This window comes from Prionailurus viverrinus, chromosome C1 (genome assembly GCF_022837055.1).
Source record: "Prionailurus viverrinus isolate Anna chromosome C1, UM_Priviv_1.0, whole genome shotgun sequence".
NCBI lineage: Eukaryota > Metazoa > Chordata > Mammalia > Carnivora > Felidae > Prionailurus > Prionailurus viverrinus.
Genome location: NC_062568.1, coordinates 210,488,725 through 210,510,675, shown reverse-complemented (window position 1 = coordinate 210,510,675; position 21,951 = coordinate 210,488,725). Strand labels below are relative to the sequence as shown.

General features: G+C 62.2%; 2 protein-coding genes across 7 annotated transcripts; one reads left to right on the top strand and one right to left on the bottom strand.

Annotated features, from left to right (window-relative positions):
* The first annotated feature begins 6,525 nt into the window (after positions 1-6,525).
* On the top strand, positions 6,526-10,121 carry HES3 (hes family bHLH transcription factor 3). 4 transcript variants are annotated; one of them, XM_047871766.1, is made up of 6 exons: positions 6,526-6,767; positions 7,371-7,584; positions 7,930-8,005; positions 8,106-8,201; positions 8,303-8,384; positions 8,766-10,121. In XM_047871766.1, the coding sequence occupies exons 3-6, from the start codon at positions 7,946-7,948 to the stop codon at positions 9,137-9,139; spliced, it is 612 nt and encodes a 203-aa protein (XP_047727722.1). In that variant the 5' UTR covers positions 6,526-6,767; positions 7,371-7,584; positions 7,930-7,945; the 3' UTR covers positions 9,140-10,121. The 4 variants fall into 4 exon arrangements, with proteins under 4 accessions (XP_047727722.1, XP_047727721.1, XP_047727720.1 ...); XM_047871765.1 differs by having other exon boundaries at positions 6,526-6,883; XM_047871764.1 differs by having other exon boundaries at positions 6,526-7,584; positions 7,871-8,005.
* Positions 10,122-10,862: 741 nt separating this feature from the next.
* Positions 10,863-21,181, bottom strand: GPR153 (G protein-coupled receptor 153). 3 transcript variants are annotated; one of them, XM_047873590.1, is made up of 7 exons: positions 18,837-20,108; positions 17,114-17,331; positions 16,555-17,022; positions 15,679-16,108; positions 14,156-14,348; positions 13,633-13,817; positions 10,863-13,471 (listed from the first exon to the last, which is right to left on the bottom strand). In XM_047873590.1, exons 3-7 carry the CDS (start codon positions 16,908-16,910, stop codon positions 12,812-12,814), a joined length of 1,824 nt encoding a protein of 607 aa, XP_047729546.1. In that variant the 5' UTR covers positions 16,911-17,022; positions 17,114-17,331; positions 18,837-20,108; the 3' UTR covers positions 10,863-12,811. The 3 variants fall into 3 exon arrangements, with proteins under 3 accessions (XP_047729546.1, XP_047729545.1, XP_047729547.1); XM_047873589.1 differs by lacking the exons at positions 17,114-17,331; positions 18,837-20,108 and adding an exon at positions 21,033-21,181; XM_047873591.1 differs by lacking the exon at positions 18,837-20,108 and having other exon boundaries at positions 17,114-18,202.
* Positions 21,182-21,951: the final 770 nt, after the last annotated feature.

Genomic DNA, 21,951 nt, shown 5'->3' with positions numbered 1-21,951 from the left:
GGGACCCGGCTTTGGCGGGAGCGCCCCGCCCACGGCCCCGCCCCACCCCGCCCCGTCAGCCCCCGGGGGAATCCTCTGACCCCGGCCGAGAGGCGGCTGCCGGCGGCTGCCAGAAAGCAGCCCCAAACTCAAGAACGCCCCTGTCCCAAGAAATCAGTCTGAAGCGACCCTGCCCTCGGACGGCCCCGCGCGGTGCCCCGGCGAAGCCGACACCCCTCGGCGCGCAGGCGCGAGCGGGGCGGCCCGCCAGGTGCCCAGGCTGCGACCGCGCGGGGACCCTGCCCTGGAGGCAGCCGGAACACCCCGGACTGGGCAACCGCGCGCGGGACGACCGCCCACTTGGTGGTGAGGGAGCATGTTGGCCAATAGCGAAAAAGCGCAGGAGGCTACACCGCGTTTTCCAAAAGGCAGAGTCCAAAAGTTGACAGTGCGACTTTGGCTTCGCTGGGGAAAAGCACAAGCAGACGTGTGAGCATGGGGAAAAGATTGGAATTATTTAACAGCGGTCACCTTCAGGTGATGGGACTCGGGGTGACATTCATTGTCTTCTTTATATGTTGTATGTTTTTGTGTTTTCCACATTGCCCACAGTCAACATACATCACTTTTTGAATCGGAAATTGCTCTTTTCTTTGAAAGGGTTAATGTCCTTTTCTGGGGCGCTCACAGAGGGATGATGGAGGAGAAAAGCAAATGAGCAAGTGACCAGAATGGAGTATGGCGGGTGGGAGTGGACAGGAGCCAAGTAAGAGTGGAGGAGAGGGAGGGCCTCCAAGGAGGGGCCTGCGGATGGGCGGGCAGAGGGCTGGGAGGCAGCTTGGAAGAGATGCTGGAGCTAGGTCTTGGGGCACTCGGGGACCCGCAGCGTTAGGCTGGAAATGGGAGCAAGGACATCTGTGGGGAGGGAGGGAGGGAGGGTTGGCACTGAGTTTGCAGACACAGAGGCAGGAGAAAGGAAGCCTGAGTTGGGATAGGGGACAGGCCCCCGGGGAGGCTGGAGCCCAGAGTAGTGGGTCAGAGAGCGCGAGACCAGACTGAGCTGCAGTCAGCCAGGCCTGCATCTGAGCCTCTGGCTGCCCCACTCTCTCGTCTGTCCCTGCAGGACCTGGCAGGAGGCCTGAGGTCTGAGCAGCTGGGCTCAGGGAAGGATGGAGAGCCTGGGATTGAATCCTGGTCTGAGGACTGCCGTGGCCCAACTTTGTAACCTCCGACAAATCAACTCCCAAGTCTCAGCGTCCTGTAAAACAGGGGTCCTGATTTCACCATCAGGTATTGACAGTGTTCTCCCAAGCCTTGTACCATGTTTAAATGGTGCTCAGGAGACATTTGCTAAACTGGGTTCATGGGAATTGAAAGGAGATGTAATGTTTTTGTTGTTTTTAAGTCTGTTTAACTTTTTTTTTAAGTTTTATTTATTTACTTTGAGAGAGAGGGAAAGAGCATAAGTGGGGAGGGGCAGAGAGAGAGAGAGAGAGAGAGAATCTCAACTCGACTCCATACTGGCAGCACAGAGCTGGACATGGGGCTCGAACTCACAAACTGTGAGATCATGAGCTGAGCTGAAACCAAGAGTCGGATGTGTAACCAAGTGAGCCACGCAGGCACCCCAACTTTGTATTTTAAAACATTAAATCTCCAGGGTGCCTTTGGCCATTGGCATCTGCTGTCCACACTGACTTAGGGCCTTGATCTACCCCCCCCCCCCCAGGGACTGGCTCCCTTCTGGGGGCAAAGAGTAACATGAAATCCAGTTTAGCCAGTCCAGGCAACCCCCTCTCCTTTGCCCATCACTTCAGACCATCCTTCTCCATCAGCCCTGATTAGGGAACATGGGGCAAGCTGAGGACAAAGTACAGGCTAACAGCACCCCCACCCCCACCCCAGGTGGGATATCTGTGTCTTCCTCCGACACCCCTGACTGCTCAAGAACAGGGGAAAAGAAAGAAAGCAAATGTCTGACTGATGGAGACCAGAGTCATACAGAACAGGAGTCTCCTTCAAGTCTACGGATAACTTAGTAAACTGCAAGTAAAAAGCAATCTTCTCCATAATCTCCAGAAACCTATAGACTCCGTTTCCTGGAGCCCTAATAGCACCCTCACCAAGATGGAAGGGGGTTTAAGTGCTTCCCATGGTGATGTGGGAAACAAAGGCAAACGAAAAATTGATTTCCCTTACTGCCCACGGCCCAGTGATGAGTCCTTGAAAGGGGCAGAGTGAGCAACCTCCCTCAAGGAGCTCAGCTGCCTGGACGATGACACTTTGCTAGGGGCAAAAGGGAATCTTGGCTTAACATTATCCTGACACTCCCCCCCCCCGCCCCCCCAGGATCCTGTGAGTCTCCTTAAACACATAAAAATTATTTTGCAAACCTTATTTATATTTAATCCCCAAGTATATGTTGGCAATTAAACTCCAAGTATATGACTCCTGATACACATCTGAAGGGTCTCATGACTGAGGTTTTAGTAAGCAGTAATAAATGACATTTTGCTAACAACAGCTAGACCCTCAAGGTCCTGGAAACCTTTCTTCTAAAATTTCTTAGAGACTTACTCTGTCCCTAACCCCCTCCCAACCTGAAGGTATATAAATCAGTTACTCTTGGCAACCCCAGTGCAGCTCTTTCTTGCCACGGGTCCCGTCCCGTGCTTTAATAAAATCACCTTTTTTTGCACCAAAGACATCTTTGAGAATCCTTTCTTGGCTGTGGGCTCCAACCCCCCACCATCACCCCAAAACCTCATCAAGCCTCATCTTGGAGAAGGAAGAAAGAAAGGGGAAGCAGTCTCTTCCCAGGTATGGCCAGACCTGAGGGAAGGGGGATCTTTAGAAGTGACTGGAGTTGCTGAATCTGTCAGGACCCAGGGCTCACAGAGCAGTAAGGGAGGAAACAGGCAAGTGAGCAAATATATGCACACACTGGCATAGACCCAGAGAAACAAAGTCACACACAGAGATACAGAGATGCACAGAGTAACAGTAATTCAACCAGCAATAGGGACAGAAACACACGATGAGTCCTGCTTTCCTACCAGAGAAAAGCAATCTGATCAAAGAAATCCACTCTGCATCTGGCTCTCATCCCCAGGCAGGAGAACAACAAACCCGTAAAAATATAAGAAAATAAAGGAAAACTACTCAGCCCTGGGATGCCTTACTTGCCTTCTTTTGTAAAGAAGCATTTGAATGTGTTTTGTTCTTGGAGCTGGGAGGCAAGGAGAAAGGGAGCCCTTTCTCATGCAGGAAGGTCCCTCTGCAGGGTCTCCCCTGCACGCACCCCCCCCCCCCCGCCCCCATCCTGCTATTCACCCACCAGCTGAGGTGGTTTTCCCTCTTGGGTCTAAGTGCAGTTCCCTCCTGCTTAAAGAGTCCTAAGAACCAGCTTGACTTTTCCAAGTTAAACTGTAGGCTGAGATGAAATTAGCCTCTCTCTCTCTTTTCTTTATGATTATTTATTTATTTTGAAAGAGAGTGTGGGAGAGGGGCAGAGAGAGAATACCAAGCAGGTTCCTGCTGTCAGCACAGAGCAGGACTGGGGCGGGTCGGTGGGGGGGGGGGGGGGGCTCGATCTCGAGAACCATGAGATCATGACCTGAGCCGCAATCAAGAGTCAGGCACTTAACCGACTGAGCCACCTAGGCGCCCCTACCCTTTTTCTTAAACGGGGTTGCTTTATGGAGCAAGAGAGAATGTAGCAAGTGCGAAGCACACAAGACGCAGGTGCTAGCGTGAGGTGTGAACCAAACACCTCAACCCACACCAGCTTCCCAGGATGAAAAGTTGGCTCTTGTCCAAGCTTGACACCAAGTAAGAAAAGGTCTGAGAACTGGCCTCTCCCCTCCCTCTGCCGGTGGGTCTCTGGTCAGTTATTGCCGAGGGGCCTCTGGGGCTCCTTGTCACTCACAGGCCCTCCGTCTCATCCACTTCCCACATGGAGGCCAGGAAGGGCCTGTTCATCTCCCCAGGAGGGAACCCTGATCCTCTAACAGTTTTCTTCTCCCTCCTCTGACCATTCTGGGCTCCAGGCATGAAAGCCTCCTCTCTCTAGTCTGGAAACGGGTAAATGATGTGAATTTATGAGCACATCAGCCCGAAGTGCCTAAGTCACAAGTGCACAAAAGGGCCGGGTAAATATTTAAAGATTAGAGCCAGCTGGGGAGAAACACAAAGGCCTGGGACAATGGGGGTCTCTCTGAATTCACTCTCCCTCAGCTGGGCCAGCCCGGTTCAGTGTTGATGCACTCACCGGAGTCCCAGCCTTTGTCCCCTGGAGGGCCCTTGGCTGCCTGGCCATTCGGAGTTCCAACACAGCTAAAGAGAGTTAAACAATCGCAGCCACTCCAACCCCATCTGGAGACAAATGGCTGAGTCATTTCAGAGCTTTTGCTGTGTCCCAATAGTTAATTACACGAAGCAATCACTTCATTCCCCTTTGAAATGCATCTGCAGAGACGGCCGGCTGGCGTATTTCTTCCCTGAAGTCACCTCGCGGGCGGTGGCCTCTGCGGCACTCCCCAGTAAACTAGCATTGCTTTCAATCCCTGGGTGCTGCCGGAGGGAAAGGGGCTCTCACCCAGGGCGGAGAGGTTACACAGGGCCATCGCCTGGGAGGGTCGGTAGACTATCTGGTGCGGCTCTTGTCCTGGGGCCTGCAAACCCCCTGCCTACCTCCTTTCCAGACCTCAGTTGCTCTGTAACAGTTTTTCTTTAGACAAAGTCGAGAAAACCAAAGGCGAAAGGGAGAACGAAGGCACAGGCCACTTTTTGCCTTCAATTCCCAAGCCTGAGGAAGCAGAGGACTGAGTGTTCCTTGAATCCCCCCGAGGTCTCCAGAACTACAGAAGGATTTTTTTTTTTTCCCCTTGAATGAGCAAAGGGCAACCTGGGTCTCCCCAGCGCTTTGCCGGAACTCGTGCTCCTTTCCAGGCCCCCTGGGGAGCCCAGATGCTAAAGATGGAAAGGGAGTCGGTGGCCTACATCCCAGTTTGCATAAGCCCGGCTTCTAAGATAGTCCACGTCCTTCCCAGCAGCCGGAGAGGCTTCGCCCTGCTTGCTCTTAGATAAGGGGGGGGGGGGGGGGAGGGTGTGCCGCCCCTCCCACCCCACCTCGGAAAACGCACCCGCCCAACCTTTACGCACACCTTCGGAGCCCCCCCCCCACCCCCACCCCGCCTGCCTGTGAGTGTGCTGAGGGTGGTCTAGCTCAGGACTCACAGAGTGGGGGAGGAGGGCAACTGGGTCTTAGTGGGGACGTGGCCGCCCAGGAGCCCGAATTGCGCATCAAGTGGGGATTTCTCCGCGCGCGGGGAAAAAGGGAGGGTGGAATCCTCACCAGGATCTGTTTCAGCCCTGAGTCCTGCCCGACCCTCGCCCGACTTAAGGGCGGTTCTCGGCGGGCGAGCCGCGCTGGGAGTGGGGAAACCCGGAAAGCAGAGAGAAAATCAGCCTAGGCGGGGAGTCGCGGGGACGCCAGCCCGGGGACTTGTCCCGGGATGGGGGGGGGTGCTAAATGGGGGCGCAGGGGGCGGTGCCGGGGTAGGGGTAGGGGGCAGCGAGGCGGAGGCCCTTTAAGTGGGCGGAGGCAGAATTTGACGGATGCGAGTCCAGCCCAGGCCGCCCCACCAGGCTCGCCGCCCGCAGCCAAAGCAGAACATTGCGAATTAGCTCATTTTGCGGTCAATTTTCCACTGCTTAAGAACACACTAAGCCACCCACGTGAGCGGCCCCACCTAGCGCGACCGGGAGCCTTCCGCCCGGGCTCGAGAGGAGTGACGACCCCAGGAGCTGCGGATGCTAGGGTGCGGGCAGGGGCGGGCCGCGGGCCCCTTTATGGCGGCCCTAACTCTGGAGAGGGGGCGGGCCGCGAGGGCTGCGCCGAGGGCCATTGGTTTGCTAATGCGCCCGAGTTGAAAGCCGCGGGCGGCGGTTTATGGGGAGGGATCATAATTAGAGGACAAATTGCCCCGCAGCCCGCGCGGCTGAGAGCGGGGGCGGGGGCGGAGGGCGACCGCCGGAGCGAGGCGCGCGCCCAGCTTCCGTGCAGATGTGCGGCCGCTGGAAGCCCGCGCGCAGCGGGGCGCCCGGAGTTTGGCCCCGAGGGGGCGGGCGCGGGCGGGCTTTGTGCGGCCGGCACAATGCCCTTAACACTCGGCTGCCCCCTTTGTGCCCGGCCCCGCCGCCCGCCTGCCCCGCGGCGCCTTTGTACCGAGCCGCCACCGCCCCAAGCCGGGGGAGCGCACGGAGGCCAGTGGGGCCCGCTCAGCCCCCGGTGTTTCAAAGCTGCCCGGCGCGTGCCAACGCTGGCCGGCCGGCCTCGGCCCCGCCGCCCGCCCCGGGCCCGGCCCGGCCCGATCTGGCCCGGGGTCCTGCGGCCGGGGCGGAAGAGCACCTCGGAACCCCGGCCGACGCAGCCTGGGCCTTGAAAGGAGGGCGGAGCGCGATTCTCCACGCTGCTAGGAGCCTGAGAAGCCTCTGCCCCAGGCAGGGCCCATCAATACTCCGGGCAGGGGCGGGTGTGGGGGAAGAAGATAGCCCCTCTCCAGGGAGCCAGGGGGCCCATCCGGGACCCAACAATCTCCCCTCCCCCTCGCGCTGGGTCCCTCGCAAAGGCCGATTTGTTTATTCCTCTGCCGCAGGGCTCAACTGCAGAACTTTTGCGTCGAAGCTACTTCCTTGCCCTCGCGAGTAGCCGTGGGAGCCAGCATTGTTCGGAGCCCCATTTTATAAACCTTGAACCTGGGACCTTGCGAACCCAGGACAGGGAGGTAACTGGAGATGAGTCCAGGGACGTCATCCTGTCAGCCACAGCTACTGGAGTCCTGCTCCTGAGGCCCAACCCGGGACTGCAGCAGTCCTGCTGTAGGGCCTAACAGGTCCTGGGGTGGGTGTCTCTTCCACTGAGCTCCCTGGGTCTCCAACCACAGCCCGAATAATGAACAGTGTTTGGGGGTCCCAGACCTCCAAGAGCACAGAACGATGCTCTCGCCATATGACCAGTGATCTTTCTCACCCTCACCTTTCATTTGTTGGGAGCAAGAGAAGGCCGGTGGGAATAAACTCCCCGGCTGTGAGGGCAAGTGGCAGAGCCTGAGTTGTCCAGCCTGGAAACTCAGGACTGAAACTGGCCCAGCTGGAAGAGTGTGGGCTGGGGCCTAACAGGGCCAGAGGGCACCTGGGGTCAGGACACACACCTGAGCACAGGAATGCTCCCAGTCCAAGACCCCAGCTAGGAGGAGACTGGCTGTGGCCCCGAGGGCGGGCTGCACGCTTTAATGGGACACATGTCACTGTGTGGCCCCCTCAAGCCCAGCCTGTGCCCGGCTTTGAGCAGACACAGGCAGAAAATCGCTGCATTGTCCCAACATTAGGACGACTAATGTGGCGTTGCCAGCGTGGCCAGAGCGTGAAACCCGCAGAAAGGCCTTGCTGGCGGGTCCTCCGTGCCTCCGCATCTTCATCAGACACACGGAGGCCTGGTGTGTTGTCATAGTCATTAGCGGGGCTCAGAACCAGCTGGACCCATGGACCTTCCTCAGTGGGTGCCCCCCAGAATGCTTGGAGGCAAGGGACGGCAAGCACTAGGTAAGTGGGACTAGTGAGGCTCTGTCCCTAGGGACACTAAACACTGGGACAGAACAGGGCACGGAGGGATGTGCATGGGAGGGGACCCCAGACTCGGGAAGTAGTGGGGGCGAAAGGGATATGGGAAAGACTGAGAAAGGGGAAGAGGAGGGCCCCTTGGAAGAAAGGAGGGTTCCTGGAGGTAAGGCTGAAGCCTGGGCTTTGAGAGGGGGTCGCACAGAGAGGTGGGGAATTTCCCAGTGCATCCCCCTCTCATCTCCTCCCCCTCGGGGTCCCTCGAGTCCAGGAGCGCCTCATTGACATGTAAACGAGGAGCCCCTATAAAGGCGGCACTGCCTCCCACAGGAGCAGATACGACAACATGGGCACTAAGCCTGGGACCCAGGGCAGCTCCGGTGGCCAAGCCGGCGGCTTCCGCAAGGTCCTGAAGGGCTCAGGGTGTGGGCCTGCCAAGCCGGGGGTGGGGTGGGGCAAAGGGCAAAAGGACCCTGGCCCTGTCCTATAATGCCACCCCTCTACAGATCTCCAAGCCACTGATGGAGAAGAAGCGACGGGCACGCATCAATGTATCACTGGAGCAGCTGAAGTCGTTGCTGGAAAAACACTACTCCCACCAGGTGAGACGTGGGGATGTGGTGAGGTGGGGGTGATACGATCCCCAACCTCATCCCTTCCAAGTCGGACTGTGCAGCTAAGAGCCCTTTCCACGGATCTGCAGATCCGGAAACGCAAGTTGGAGAAGGCGGATATACTGGAGCTGAGCGTCAAGTACATGAAAAGCCTTCAGAACTCGGCTCAAGGTGGGAGGGAGTCTGGAGGGGATAGGGCAAGGATCTGGGGGTGGGGGGGACACTTGTGGCGTCAGACCCGTGGATATCACAAGGCCAGATAAAGGAGGGATGGATGAGAAGAGAGCTCGGGGCAGTGGGCAGCTGGGTGAGGAGAGGGCCCCAGATTGCTGGAGGCAGGAGGCTGCGAAGACCCTGCAGGCTAGTGCAGTCGCAATCCGGGTGAGCCAGGGTCTGGACCCTGGGAAAGAAATTCAGGTTGCCTAGCCCCTCCCCTCCCTTCCCCGCCACATTTCTCCCCTCCTTTTCTCTCTCTACACCTCTCCTTTCCTCCTCCCCTCTCCTATTCTTCCCTCCCCTTCACATTTCTCCTGTCCGCTCCCCTCCCCCCAGGGCTCTGGCGGGTCCCCAGCGGAGCCGAGTTCCCGTCTGGCTTCCGCAGCTGTCTGCCGGGAGTTAGCCAGCTTCTGGGGCGCGGAGAGGACGGCGGCGGCGGCCTGCGCTGCCCCCTGGCGCTTGAGCGCGCAGGTGGCAGCACCATGGACAGCGCCAGCCCGAGCCCGGAGGCGCCCGCGCCGCTTGGCCCCTGCGTCCCCGCCATTTGGGTCCCTGCTCCAGCCATCGGCGCCTCGAGGTCCCAGCCACCCCGGCTTCTCTTCCCTGGAGGTCTCCCCGGCCCGTCCTCCAGCGTCCCGGGGCCGCAGCCGGCCCCTCGCCGCTGCGCCGAGAGCCCAGGGCCGGGTCTGGGGGTTTGGCGGCCCTGGTGAGTCCCGGCGCCGCCTCAGACTCAAGGGGCCCCCTTCTGGCCCCGGGACGCAGAGACTGTTTAGAGCGCGCCTGCGGTGATGGCCGGGACCCCAGTCTTCCGTCTTGGTCCCGTGGCAGGGGTGGCTGGGAGGGTGCCGCGTGCCCGCGAACGCGAGGAAATACACGGAGCCTCGAGGGGGACGTGTGCCCCGCCCCCCCAGCCCCACCTACTCAAGCTGGACCCGCTCTCTCCTCGTCCCACCTTCTCGCGGGGCTGGGAGGGGATGTCCCAGGCTGCTCCTCTTTCCCAGGGCCCCCGGCGGGCAGCCCGCCCCCGCCCCCGCCCCGCAGGCTTGCCGCTGTGGGAAGGTCGCCGTCGGCAGCGGCGCAGAGCGGACCCCTCGCAGCGAGGAGAATCGCTGCCCCGCCCCGGCCCATTCAGCCAGCCGAGGACGCCCGGTTCCCACCGGCACAAAGCTCGCCGGGTCCCGCCCCGCCGGCGAGGGGCCCCCAGCCCACCCCCACCTTGGAGCTTCCCGGCTTCCACGGGTCCCCACCCCCTCCGCACTCAGCACAGCCCACCCGGCCGGCGCGCTCTCTGAGGCCCGCCCATCTCAGAAGACCTGCCCCGAGGTGCCCTAGCTCAGCAGCCCGCCCTGCCGCCAGATGCTCCGCCCACCGCTCGGGTCACCCCACACCCCGCAGCGCACGGCTCCTGAGGGTTCCGGCCGCCGGACTTCTGTTGCCGCCACAGAACCCGCGACCCTCGACAGCCCTCCGAGCGCTCTGCGCCTGTTTATTCTTCCGAAAACGAGGTCACTGCTGTGCTCCGACCCTAGCCCGGGGTCCCGGTGTTCGAGGGGCAGCCCGGGGCTGGGGGATGAGAATCCTGCGCCAAGCCCTGGGAGGGATCCTGGCATTTCCAGCTTGAAATTCAGAATACAGACAGTGGCGAACCTGTGAGATGGGTACAAAGAGACCACGGAAGTCCAAATTTCTCCCACGATGCCTACTGGGGTGCATCTTTTGAACTACAAATACTGACTTTCTATAAAACATTTCCCATTTAGGGATACCCCTGCTTTGCTTATGTGTGCTAAGCCCATTCTGGTTAGAGTGCGGGGAGAGAGCGGCCCGGCTCCCCCACTCCGCCCATCAGTCTCTCTGGAGCGCAGGCGGGGAGGGGGTCTCGGCTATGGCGGTCGGCGGGGGGGGGGGGGGGGGCGGCGGCCCCTGGGGTCTCGGCCTCCTGCTGCGTTGGGGGCGAGTAGGGGACAGGAGCAGCCGCACTAATCCCTCTGCCAGCCACTAGGTGGCGACCTTATACCGCGGACCCAGGGAGCGGCCTCCAAACTCGTACCCGGGCTGGAGCGGGTCACCACCAGGCACGATAGGTCTGGCGCCCCCAGGCCCTGCCCTTCTTGCTCTCCCGAACCGACCTCACAGAAGCTAAACGTCCCTGAAGCCACTCCTGGTGCGGAGGCTGCCAACTGCTCTCATAGTGCTTCTCCTGCTATTAGCGCTGTGGTGCCCACCCCACTGCTCTGTCCTGCCGCTGGTCCAGGCCATCCTGGCTCCCTGGGTGGGGCTGCAACGCTGGCATAGAAAAGGGGCACTGGCCCAAAGGATGGCGCACTAGGAGGACTTCTGGACCCAGAGGGAGAGACACTTGCGGACAGCTGGCTAGCAGTGCTGCTCTATTCTGGAAAGGTGTTTCCATGAAACCACCCTAGGAATGCCAGGTGCAAATCATAGGAAGTTTTTATTGTATTCTGTACAGAAGAGAAATGCTCAGTCGTCAAAAAACTACAAACAGATTCCTGGCTCTGGGTGGGTGGTGGTATAAGGACAGAGCTCCCTCCCCTGTGAGCCTGGGGCCAAGCTGCTTCTCAACGCAGCAAATAGGCCTGGCAGCTGCACAAACTATCAGAGGGGGAGACCCAGGCCCCAGGGTCCTCCATCTGGGGTCCTTTTAATTTTTGTAAAAACCATAACTGGAGGGATTGGGGGGTATCATGTCTCCCTGCAAGTATTGCCATTGGATATGAAATACAGAGTAAAAACCCAATGTGACAAGTGGGCCGGCCTGAGCAAGGGGTGGGGGGGGGGGGGATGACACAGTGGCTAGCTGACGATCTCTGCCCCCACTGGACATGTGGGTCCTTGAAGGCACAGCAGCATTGGCCAGAGGTGGCCCCTCCCATGGCTGGGGCCCTACTGTGGTTTTCTGTCCTGCTCACCTGTGGCTGGCTCCTCCCTGCCCAGTTACCCCACAGCCTAGGACCAGTGGCCTCCAAAGCATAGATGGAGCCAGGTAGCCCCCTATCCTCGCCCCTCCCAGGGCCTTCTCTGGGGCCAAGACCTTGTCAGGGGGGTGAGGAAATGGGCCTGACCACCAGAGGGTCCGGGGCAGCGTTGCAATCCCAGGTGACAGAGCAGGAGGGAACACAGGGCCGGCAGGCTCTGTGCTGGCCCTGGAATCTGCTGGGGGAGGGGCTGGGGCTGAGGTGTAGGGGCCATTGTGTGGAGGCAGGGGCCAGGATGACACAGCCTCTGCATTTGCCCTTGTCCTTTCAGCTCAAGGTCACAGCTGTTCCTGGGCTTCTCCTTAGCCTGAGCCTAGGGTCTTTCTCCAAAGAATACCCAGCAGGCCCTTCCCTAAGACCCATGGCAAAGCCAAGAGCCCTGTCCACGGGTGAGGGAGGACCCTAAGGCCCACAACCTGGGAGGACTCTAAGCCAGGATTCCTTCCCTGGGGCATCAGGATAAGGAAGCCCCTTTTCCCTTTCTTCAGTTCTTTCCCATCACGGACCCATGACTTTCATGATGGGAGTCACAGGCTGACTTGCTGGGGAGACAGGGATGGCAGGGTGATGAGGGTGGGGGGACACTAACAGTGGTCAAGGTGGGTGGTGGAGGAAAAGTGCTGTGCTTTAGCTGGGGTGTGTCCCTGGGGGGCCGGGGGCACTGAGAGTGGGAGGCCTCAGGTGCAGAGGCCACACCGGGCCACACACTGGAGACTGACGCCCCACAAAGGGCCCCCAGAGGGCCCTAGATGCTCTCACACCCTGTCCATTGAGGAGCCAGTGCACAGGGACCAGGAGACTTCTCCCAACAGTCCTGAGAGTTAACATGGTCACCTGCTCAAAACAGATGGGGAAACCGAGGCAGAACTGGTCAGCAGGAACACCTGCTCAGAGAGCTTGTTTGGGCTTTGAAGACCCCTGTGCTTAGAGACCCTCTGTACCCTGCCCCCCACGGGGGTGAGACAGTTACAGTGCAAAGTGGAAAGTAGGGTGTAGCCCGGTGGCTCCTGCAGGGCTGGGCTTTGCTCCGTCTAGTGGTGGCCCTGTCCCTGGGCTCCCGGCCGCCACCCCCATCCCCCCAACCCAGCTGCCCCGGGGCTGCGCGAGGTGCATCAGGGCCTTTACCCAAGCCAGGCTCGCTCTGCCCCGAGATGCGGTACCCAGCAGCTGGTCCGTGCCCGGCGGTCGTCCAGGGCAGCCGCCGTCACTCCAGGAAATGCCCGCGGCTCAGTCACGCAGGGAGAGCTGGCCCACGGCCAGGCGCCGTCGGCGGGCCCCGCGTGGCGCTGCCCGGAGCCCGGCCTGGGTCAGCGCGGCATCTTTGGTGCTTTGGTCCCTGCGGGCGGCCCGGCCCGCCGGGCGCGCGTGGGGAGGCGCCGGTAGGCCCTAGGACGCGGAGCCCAGCGAGTCCGAGTGCAGCGTGACGTAGCCCGAGGACTCGGAGGGCGAGCTCAGGAAGCTGCTGGTGCTGCCGCCGCCGCCGCCCCCCGCCGCGCGCAGGCCCCCGGGCTCGCCCCACGACGCGCTCAGGCCGGTCCGCAGGGGCCCCGCGCGCGCGTGCACGGCCGGGCGCGGCCCGGGGCTCCGCTGCGCGCCGCCGCCGCCAGGGGGCGCCGCGTCTTCGCCGGGCTGGGCGCCGTCGAGGAGGGGCCCCTGCGGGGCGGGCGGGCGGCGCAGGGCCTGCGGCTCGCTCTCGAAGGCGGTCAGCGCGAAGGCGTCGGGCAGCAGCGAGGCCGAGGCGGAGCGGGCGCCGGGCCCGGGGCGGAGGCGCGGGCTGCCGGGGGGCGAGTCGCGGGCGCGGCGCGGGCCGCCGTCGGGGGCGGGGGGGCGCAGCGACAGCAGGCTCTCGGCCGAGCGGCGGCGCGGGCGGAACGGGGGCGCGTCCTCCGCGAAGGCCAGCAGGCTGCCGCGGCGCCGGTCAGACCCAGAGGGCAGCACCAGGGCGGCCAGGTCCTCGCCCGAGCCCCAGCGCGGCAGGAAGGCGGGCAGCGGGACGGCGGCCCACACTTCGGCGTCGTCGTGGGAGAAGCGTCGCGTGGGCGGGACCTGTCAGGACGGGCGGGGTTAACCCGGGCTGCCCTCCTGGAAAACGGGGACCGACGCGCGGCTCAGAGAGGAAAGGCCTTGGGGAGATCACGATACTTCCCCCCCCCTCCCCACACACACACCCGCATTTTGGGGGTCTCGGGCCCTGCCCGGTGCCCTACCTGCAGGTACTGTGTCTTGTCCTCCTGCAAGGGCCGCAGCGGGTAGAACTGGGGCAGGCCCCCCTCCAGGGCAGAGAGCTCATACTTAGCCATCCTGTCCAGGGCCACAAAGTCACCTCCATAGCTGTAGTCGACAGAGTGCTCCAGCACCAGGTCCGGGGGGATGCCACCCTCCAGGCTGGTATCTGCAGGGTGGGGCAAAAGCTTAGGGGCCACGGAAACCTGGGGGCATCGGAGAGTGAGTTCCAGGGACCCTCAGACACACTCAGACACACACACACACACACACACACACAGGGCAGAGTCCTGAGTTCAAATTCTAGCTCTACCACCTTTTGGCTGTGGGGCTGGGGGACTCACCTGAGAGGAGAACACCCCAGGAGACACTTAGGTCCCTTAGGGGTTCAAGGCCATTTGAGCAAGGGGTCCCCTCAGTGCCATGGGGTGGTCACCTGACAGCTGTCACCCTGCTGACCTCGCCCAGGCCCCCTTCTCCCTGGGGCCTCTCCCAGGTCATCCTCACCATTGTCCGAGTCCTCGTCGTTAGCCATGAGGGCCACACACTTCTCCCAGACGGCCTTGAGGTCGGCGCGGTAACGGTCGCAGGCCCAGAGGAACGCGGGCAGCAGGAGCGCCTGGGCCACGGAGCACCACAGCACACACAGCGCCATCCAGGGCGCCGAGGCGTCCGCCCGAAGGCTGCTGAAGCTCACCACCTGTGGGCACAGGGCTCGGCCTGGCACCTGGCAGGACCCCCCGCCCCCCTCGCCCCTCACTTCTCCCGCGTGCGGGAGGAGGAGGCAGCAGACGTCGCTATGGGCTCTTGGGCCGGAAGGAGCCAGAGTGTGAGGGAAGAAGTCCGTGTCCGGCAAGAGCCGCTGGCTGCCCAGATGCACGGCCAGAACCCACCGAGTGCACAGATGGTCCTTCACATGACGCCGGGCAGCACGGGGCGGGCCTTCCCTCACGTCGGCCTCATGACTGCCCAAGGAGAGAGGTGGGGGTGTGCTTTACCAATCCCTTTTTGGGAAGAGGAAACCGAGGTTTGGAGAACCAGGTCCCAAGCTTCCCAGTTCAGGGACTTTTTTTGCCATCCTCACTCCTCCGCGGCCAGTGGCCTCCTCGCTCTTCCCCTGCATGGTGGTGGATGCAGGGAACTCTCCCCCAGGAGAGTCCCTTCCCCCACCCAGAGTGACATTTAATTAGTCCCCTATCAGAGCAGAGTGGGTATGATACACTCATCACACTGGTTCCACTATGCGAGCTGTGTGACCCTCGGAAGGGTGCTGAACCTCTCTGGGGCTCAGTTTCTTCATCTATGAAATGGGCCAAGAACACCCCACAGTGTGAAGTAAAGATCTCAGACACCATAGCAGGCCTGCAGCGTGGAGTGAGCTCCACAAACAGCACCCCTTTCCATGCCCTGAAGGGAAGGTGGGGGGACGCTCTTCCTCCACTGCTGTCCCCTCGTGGCTCTGCAATTCTGCACACGCTCCTTCTCTCCATCAGCACAGACTGGAGACGTAGGGCCCCACTGCACACAGCCCCTGCCTAGCTGCTTGGACAAAGTCTCGGGCTGGTCCTTGCCCCTAGACCCCTTCCTGTCCCACTCCAGACCCTTCAGGGGGCTGGGCTGGAGCCCTGTGGGTGCGAGGCCATGGCTGTTGAATCCAGACTTTATTCTTGGGGTCAGGTGGTCATGTTACTCCACATTCTACATCCTCTGCTTGAATGGGCCTCACTCTGGTAAGAAATGTCCCTACAGTGTGCCAGAAAGATCCTGGGGTCTGTAGTCATCTGACTTGGGCTCAAGTCCCAATACAGCTGCCTTAACTTTAGGTGGGTCATTTTACCTCTCTGAACCTCAGTTTCCAAATCTGCAAAATGGGATGATGATGATGATAATGCCCCCCCCCCCGCCCTGCCCCGGCCATGGATTGGGTGGGAGGATTCAACCACCTGACGCCTGGAGCGTGCCTGACCCCAGGGCTGTCCCGGAGCCCAAGTCCCCCTGACAGGCTCCCGCCAGCTGACAGTCTCACCCACCAGCACAGGGAAGCCCATGAGGCAGTCGTAGATGATGACGATGGTGGCCACCAGGCCCGTGATCTGCAGCGAGGTTTTGGCGGGCTCAGAGCCGTCGATGGAGGAGCGGCGCTTGCCCTGGGCGTCCTCCACCACGATTGTGGGCACGGTGAAGGCGCGGCGGCCGGCCCGCGGCCCCACCTGCACAGCCAGTGTCTGGAAGAGGGCGATGGCTGTGCAGACCACACCCATGGCCACACTGCCGCCCACCAACAGCAGGAAACAGACGCCGAAGCCCAGGCCGATCTCTGCCACGATGAAGCGGCAGCCGTGGGTATAGAAGCGCTCAGTCGTGTCGTGCCAGCCGACGGCAGGCAGGGCTGACAGGATGAAGGACACCATCCAGATGCCCATGACCGTATGCACTGCCTGTTTCTTGGCGTTGCTCAGCCTGACACAGAGTAGGGACAGGAGCGAGGTGTCACTCACCGGGTCTTCCCGGAGCCCCGACCGCAGAGGATCCCCGACCACCCCGGCCCCCCCAGTACATCACAGTCATGACAGTCGGCAAAGGGGGGCCTCGTCCCTTGCACGGGGGATCCTCGTGTGTTGTCACACGTCCCCCCACCAAGCATTTCTGTACTGGATACCGTGTACCCCCAGGCACAGCTACACGTGCATGCCAGCCGCGGCCCAGAACAGCCCCTCCGGAGCCTCCCTGTCTGCCCCCAGCGCAACACAGGTGTGGCACCACAGCTGGGGGGGGGGGTGGGTCATCAGCACCCTGGGGCCGTTTGTGGGTATAGACGCCCCTCGGGCCTCTATGCACTGCCCACCAGCCCCCCTCTATCAACGCCAGGTCCGGAAGTGCACACGTGCACATGCCCGAGAGCTCACCGGTAGTTGACCGGCCAGCGGACCATCCACATGCGGTGGTAGGAGAGGGAGGTGACGGAGAAGCAGGTGGCCAGGGTGAGGGTGTAGAAGGTGGAGACAAAGACCTTGCAGAGGCCCTCGTTCCACTCGTAGTCGGGGCGCTGCCGCCGCAGCTGCACCACGGCGTACGTGGTGATGGGCACCGCGACGTTGAGCATGTGGGTGGCCGCGAGCGTACACAGCAGAAACTCCAGCGGCTTCCACTTCTTCTGCTTGGCACCCACACTCAGGATGCCCCAGGCATTGGCCAGCAGGGAGAGGCCTCCGCATGCCAGCCAGCCCACCGCACTGCCAGGCAGCCGCCGCTCATCACTCATGGTGCAGACGGGCGCCGGCCAGCAGCTGAGACATCCTCCTCGGGGCCAGGCCTCAGCTGGGAGCAGCGGCCCTCACACGTGGTGGCTCGGAGACACCAGGGACCGCGAGCATCTGCAGTGGGGGAGAAGCCGATGAGTGCGCGGGGACTGTCCCTCTGGCTCCTTAGAGTGGGGGATGGAGGGGTCTCCTGATGCACCATTACCTGTACGGTCCTGGCTTGAGCTGGGCTGCTTTGCCTCTTCTCTACTCCGAGGCCTCCAGCCCATGTCCCTGGCACCCAGGGGACACGGCCAGGGGTGCCCAATAAAGTGCAAACACCCTCCCTTCCACCTGCTCCTGGCCAAGGTCTGGGTCTGGGTTTGCTTCCAGGACAGCTGCGTTCATCCCAGCTGGGCGCTCTTGTCCCCTGGTGCCCTGGCCCTGCCCAGGAACCAGCACTTACCATAAATGTCCCCAACCCTCACACAGCCCGCACGATGCGTCCCACACACATCATAAGGGCCCATAAGGGCGCACATCAGGGGCCCTTATCTTAATCAGTCCCGCTTCGTTTGGCCAAATGAGGGCATGCCTTAGAGGGTGAGCCCCCTGAAGCTCCCTGTGCAGCAGGGGTGATCTGGCGACCACTTCCATGGCCAGCTTGGGAACGGGCAGCCTGCTTTGCCTGGGTCAGCCCCCTGCACTACCGCAGGCCAGGGGTGCAAACTAAGCTCCAGCCTACCAGCTGTGTGGCTTGAGCAAGGCTCCTGCCCCCATGTCCTCTGGAACGGGGCGATGATGATTCCTCCAGGGTGAGGCTGGGGCGGACAGCTGCCGCATCTCTAAAGCCCTGGGCCGGGTCTCACACCCAGTGGGCGCTCTGGGTGGTGGTCACATTCATGCTCTGGGAGCAGGTCTTGTACACGGTGGTGCTCTGGGGAGGCGATCAGTATTATGCTATGGATGCCTCGGACAGCATGGGTCTGTAGACAGCCCAGGGACCAGACCTTGACCCCAATGAGGAACGGCTGACAGCCGACAGCCACGAGCCAGGGACACAGGAAGTTGGGCAGAACGCACATGTTGGAGAGGCGCTCCATCCCGCCAGGCGGCCAGGCAGAGTCTCTCCCTCCTCCTTCCAAGCCTGGCAGCCCTAAGCTACTTCTTCGAGCGGAGCACTGGCTGGTCCCTCTGATATGAGGCCGGGACAACAGGACAATGTGGCCATAGCCTGGAACAGGCAGGATGAGAAGTACAATGCTAGGTGAAAGCCTACTGTGTCCTCTGCCTATACTTGGCCCTTCTTACTCAAGCGCCTGTTTAATCTTACCGGTTGCAATTCTCTTGCCCCCAGCACTTTTGAGCAGCTGCTGTATCAGACACAGCCATGCCATCCCCCAGGGACTGTTTCCAGCTTGGAATGGGCAGGACACTGCAGGCCCCTGGCCCTCAGGGCAGGGTAGGCAATACCACTCGGCCCTTTCCTGTCTTGTCCGGGGTTCTTTTGGTCTATCTGTGGCCTGAGCCCCCTGGGCACTGAGGGACCTCTGAGGGATGCATCTTATCCGCCCCTGCTGTGGGCCTGCCCAGACCCGTGACCCAGGGGAGGAGACTGTCCTCGACCATACCAGCGCTCCTAAAGGCCTCCTACGGGGTTGGGGAAGTTCTGGGGCCAGGGAAATTCCCTCCCAAACTTCAGGCTTCTGCGTACAGAGCTTCCTCCTCTTCCCCACCCCAGACCCAGTGTGGGAGACGGGGTGGCCCCGTCGGACCCCCCACCAGCCAGCCATTCCAGTGTCCAGCAAAGCTCTTTGATATCAGCATGCATGAGGCCACGTGGGGTGGGGTAAACAGCTGCTAGACTCTGCCTCTAGCTCTGCAGCCAATTACTTGACTCAGTTGAGCCTCATTTTTCTCATCTGTCAGCTGGACACGACAGTACCTACCTCGGACAGTAGATACACTATGCCAAGGAATGCAGCCAAGCACACAGTAAGCATTCGATAAATGCTTGACAGGTAGAAGTCCGTACCACAGCCCTCTTGGCTCACTGAGCTCGGCTGTCCCTTAAGGGCCAAGACCCCGAGCTTGGAGGTGTGGGTAAGCCTCAGACCCGTGTGGGCAGACACAGTCACCCCAACCGGAACCTGGGACAGCCCGGCTTTGGGGTGAGGGCACAGGGTGTACCGAGGGGTCTAGAGCAGGCAGGGTGTGGGTGCCGCTGGGGGGCCAGAGACCACAGACAACCAGTGATCTTTACATTGTCAAGTAGGAAGCTGGATTCAGCATGCACCTGGTGGGCCAGCATCTGTTTCCACCCACATTGGGTCTCCCTGGCTGTCATATTGGGAGGCCTTCCCTCAGATGCCCCACAGGCTCTGTCCGACCCCTGTAACCCTGGGCCCTATGGATCACTGGGGCAGGGTGGTGGGGAAGGTGCCACAGGTTGGCACAACCTTTCACGGTGCCAGGCCTTCCCCTTGTCCTAACCGTCTCTCACTGCAGGGAAAGGCTCTAGTTCTGTGGGCAGAACGTGCCTTGCCTGGAGAGGGAGGAAGCATCTTCCCGCGAACAGGCACACTCCTGGTTAGCACCCCCAGAGATTTTGTGTAGTAAATACCAACAGCATCCCCATTTTAAAGGTAGTCAAACAAAGACAGGGGTTAAAACATTAGCCCCAAGCTATCATGTGCGTGAATCAGGACCCAACCTCCCCCGCCCCCCCTTGGCTGGCAGCTAAATCCTGGCCTCTCAAACCCAAGCCCAAATCCAAACCTGAACCCTAGCAGAAACAGGCATTTTTGGTCCTTGAAAAGAGGCTGCCTTTCAACCCTCTGTCCCTGCCGGATGGGTCCTACTCTTCCCACACTGCAGATGGGAACACTGAGGCTCAGAAGCTGGAGCAACACAGGGAGGAAGTATGAGGGCTGGGTTTGCAGCCCAGGATTCCTGAGAGTGGTGGTCCTGGGGACAGGGGAGAAATGTCACTGGGGTGGAGGTGGGGAGTGCATTTCCCAGGTCTCCAAATTCACAGTGAGAGGGGGCTTAACAGTGTACGAACTGGGAGACCCCTTCCTCCAGGCTGATGACCAAAGACCCACTGATCACACGCCTGCTGTTCATTCTTCACAGGGAGCAGCGGACACTGAGGGCCAGACCCCAGGCTGGGCTCCAGCTAGTGCGGTCCGCACCCAGGTGTCGCCGCCCACTGCTGGGAAGTTTCTTCCGAGACACACTCAGAGCGTCCCCCCCAGCATTTCAGGTTGGGGCTTCCTGCCTCCCTCAGATCCTGGAACCCCTCCTTCCTCCCCCCCCCCTCCCCCCCCGCCGCCCCACAGCACGTCGCAGATGCGACCCGCCCGGGACCCCGCCGGCCCAGAAGACTCCCTCCGCAGGGTCTGCGGGCGGGGCCCCGGCGTGACGTCACGGTCCCGGGCCAATGAAGCCTCGTGGCCCCAGGGCTCTATTGCGCAACAAAGAGAACCCAGAACTTGAAAGGATTCCCCGGGCTCCCGCTGCACCCGCCCGGCTCGCGCGGGCCTCAGCCCCGCCCGCGCTGCCGCCCAACTGCCCGCGACACCCGGCCCCGCTGCCGCCCAGGGCGGGGCTCTCAGCGCGGAGCCTCCGCATCTCCGGCACGCCCCCCCCCCCCGCCCGCCCCCCAACCCAGCGAGTGGTTCCTGCCTCTCGGCGCTTCGATACTCCCGCCCGGCCCGGCGCGCCCCAGCCTGCAGGTCCCAAGCGGAACCCCCGGCCCTACCCAAGCCCGAGGGCGCGTCCGAGCTACGGCCCGGGAACCAGCCGTCCCCACGGATTACGCTGGGCAGGGGTGGGCCCAGTACCCCTAGACTGGCCATCACCGCTCCCAGCAAGCGGCTGCCGCCGGGAGGCGGGGGGGGGGGGGGGGGGGAAGGGCGGGGAGGCGGGACGAAGGAAGGAGCGGCCCCTGGGAAGTTACCCCGAAGGTCCCCAAGTTGGGGGGGCGGTGCATGGCCCTCAGCGATGCCCGCCGCCCCGCGGACAGACCGTGAGACCTACGGGCATCAGGCAGACCCTCCCCGCCCAGAGCTCTCCCGCCGGGGGTGCCTCATGCCCAGGGTCCTCCCACCCGGCCGTCCCCGGGCCCGGGCGGCGGCGCTCACCCTGCGTTCGGGCGCCCGGGGCTCCTGCTCGCTGCTCCCGCCTCCGGCTCTGGCTGAGGCTCACGCGCTCCCGGGCCGAGCGCGGGCCGCCGGGGGCCGCGGGGGTGGCTGGCGGCGGAGCGGCCCGCGGGCCGGGGCATCCTGGCGGCGCCGCCCGGGGCCCGCGCGTTCCGCTCGGCCCGCCGCCCCTCCCTCCCCTCGCGCCGCCGCCACCGCCGCCGCCGCCGCCGCGCTCGGCTCCCGCCGCTCGGCTGGCAGAGCTCGGGCGGCCGGGGGCGGGGGGCGGAGCAGGGCGCATGCCTCCGCGCCGCCCCTCGGACCGCCCCGCCCCCGGAGGCGCGGCCCACCGCCGCGTCCGTCTGTCTGCGCATCTGTGGGTCCTTGGTTTCCCTCCAGCCCTGCACCCCGCCTCTGCCGCGGCGGGCGCCAAAGCCCCTCGGGAGGGCGGCGCCTCTTGGGACGTCTGCGCTACGCAGCGGCTTCTCGCTGCCGTCTCGGGTCGGTTCACTGGCCCGATTCGGCCTCCGAGCCTCCGGGGAGAGGAAAGGCCTGGAGCTCTGGGGGGTGGCGGGCCCAGGGGGCCTAGGACTGGAACGGACAGTGAGAACCTACGGCCGGGCGTGGGGCTCAGGGAGGCCTTCCCGGAGGAAGCCACATCTACGGTCAACAATAAGGGTGGGGCTGGAGGGGACCTGGGGCGCCTGAGGACTAGCGACTTCCAGGAACTGGGGAGTCGGTCAGGATCAGGGCTGGGGTGGGGAGAGGCGACGTCGGGCCACCTAAGGATTCAAACTTCTCCTGGGTTCTGGGGAGGTCCACCGTGGGATGGTGAATGGACCACGGGTCCGCCAGGTTGTTGCCTTTCGCCCCATGGGCTCAGGAATGTTCTCTCAAACTGGAGGACGTGACGGCTGGGAGA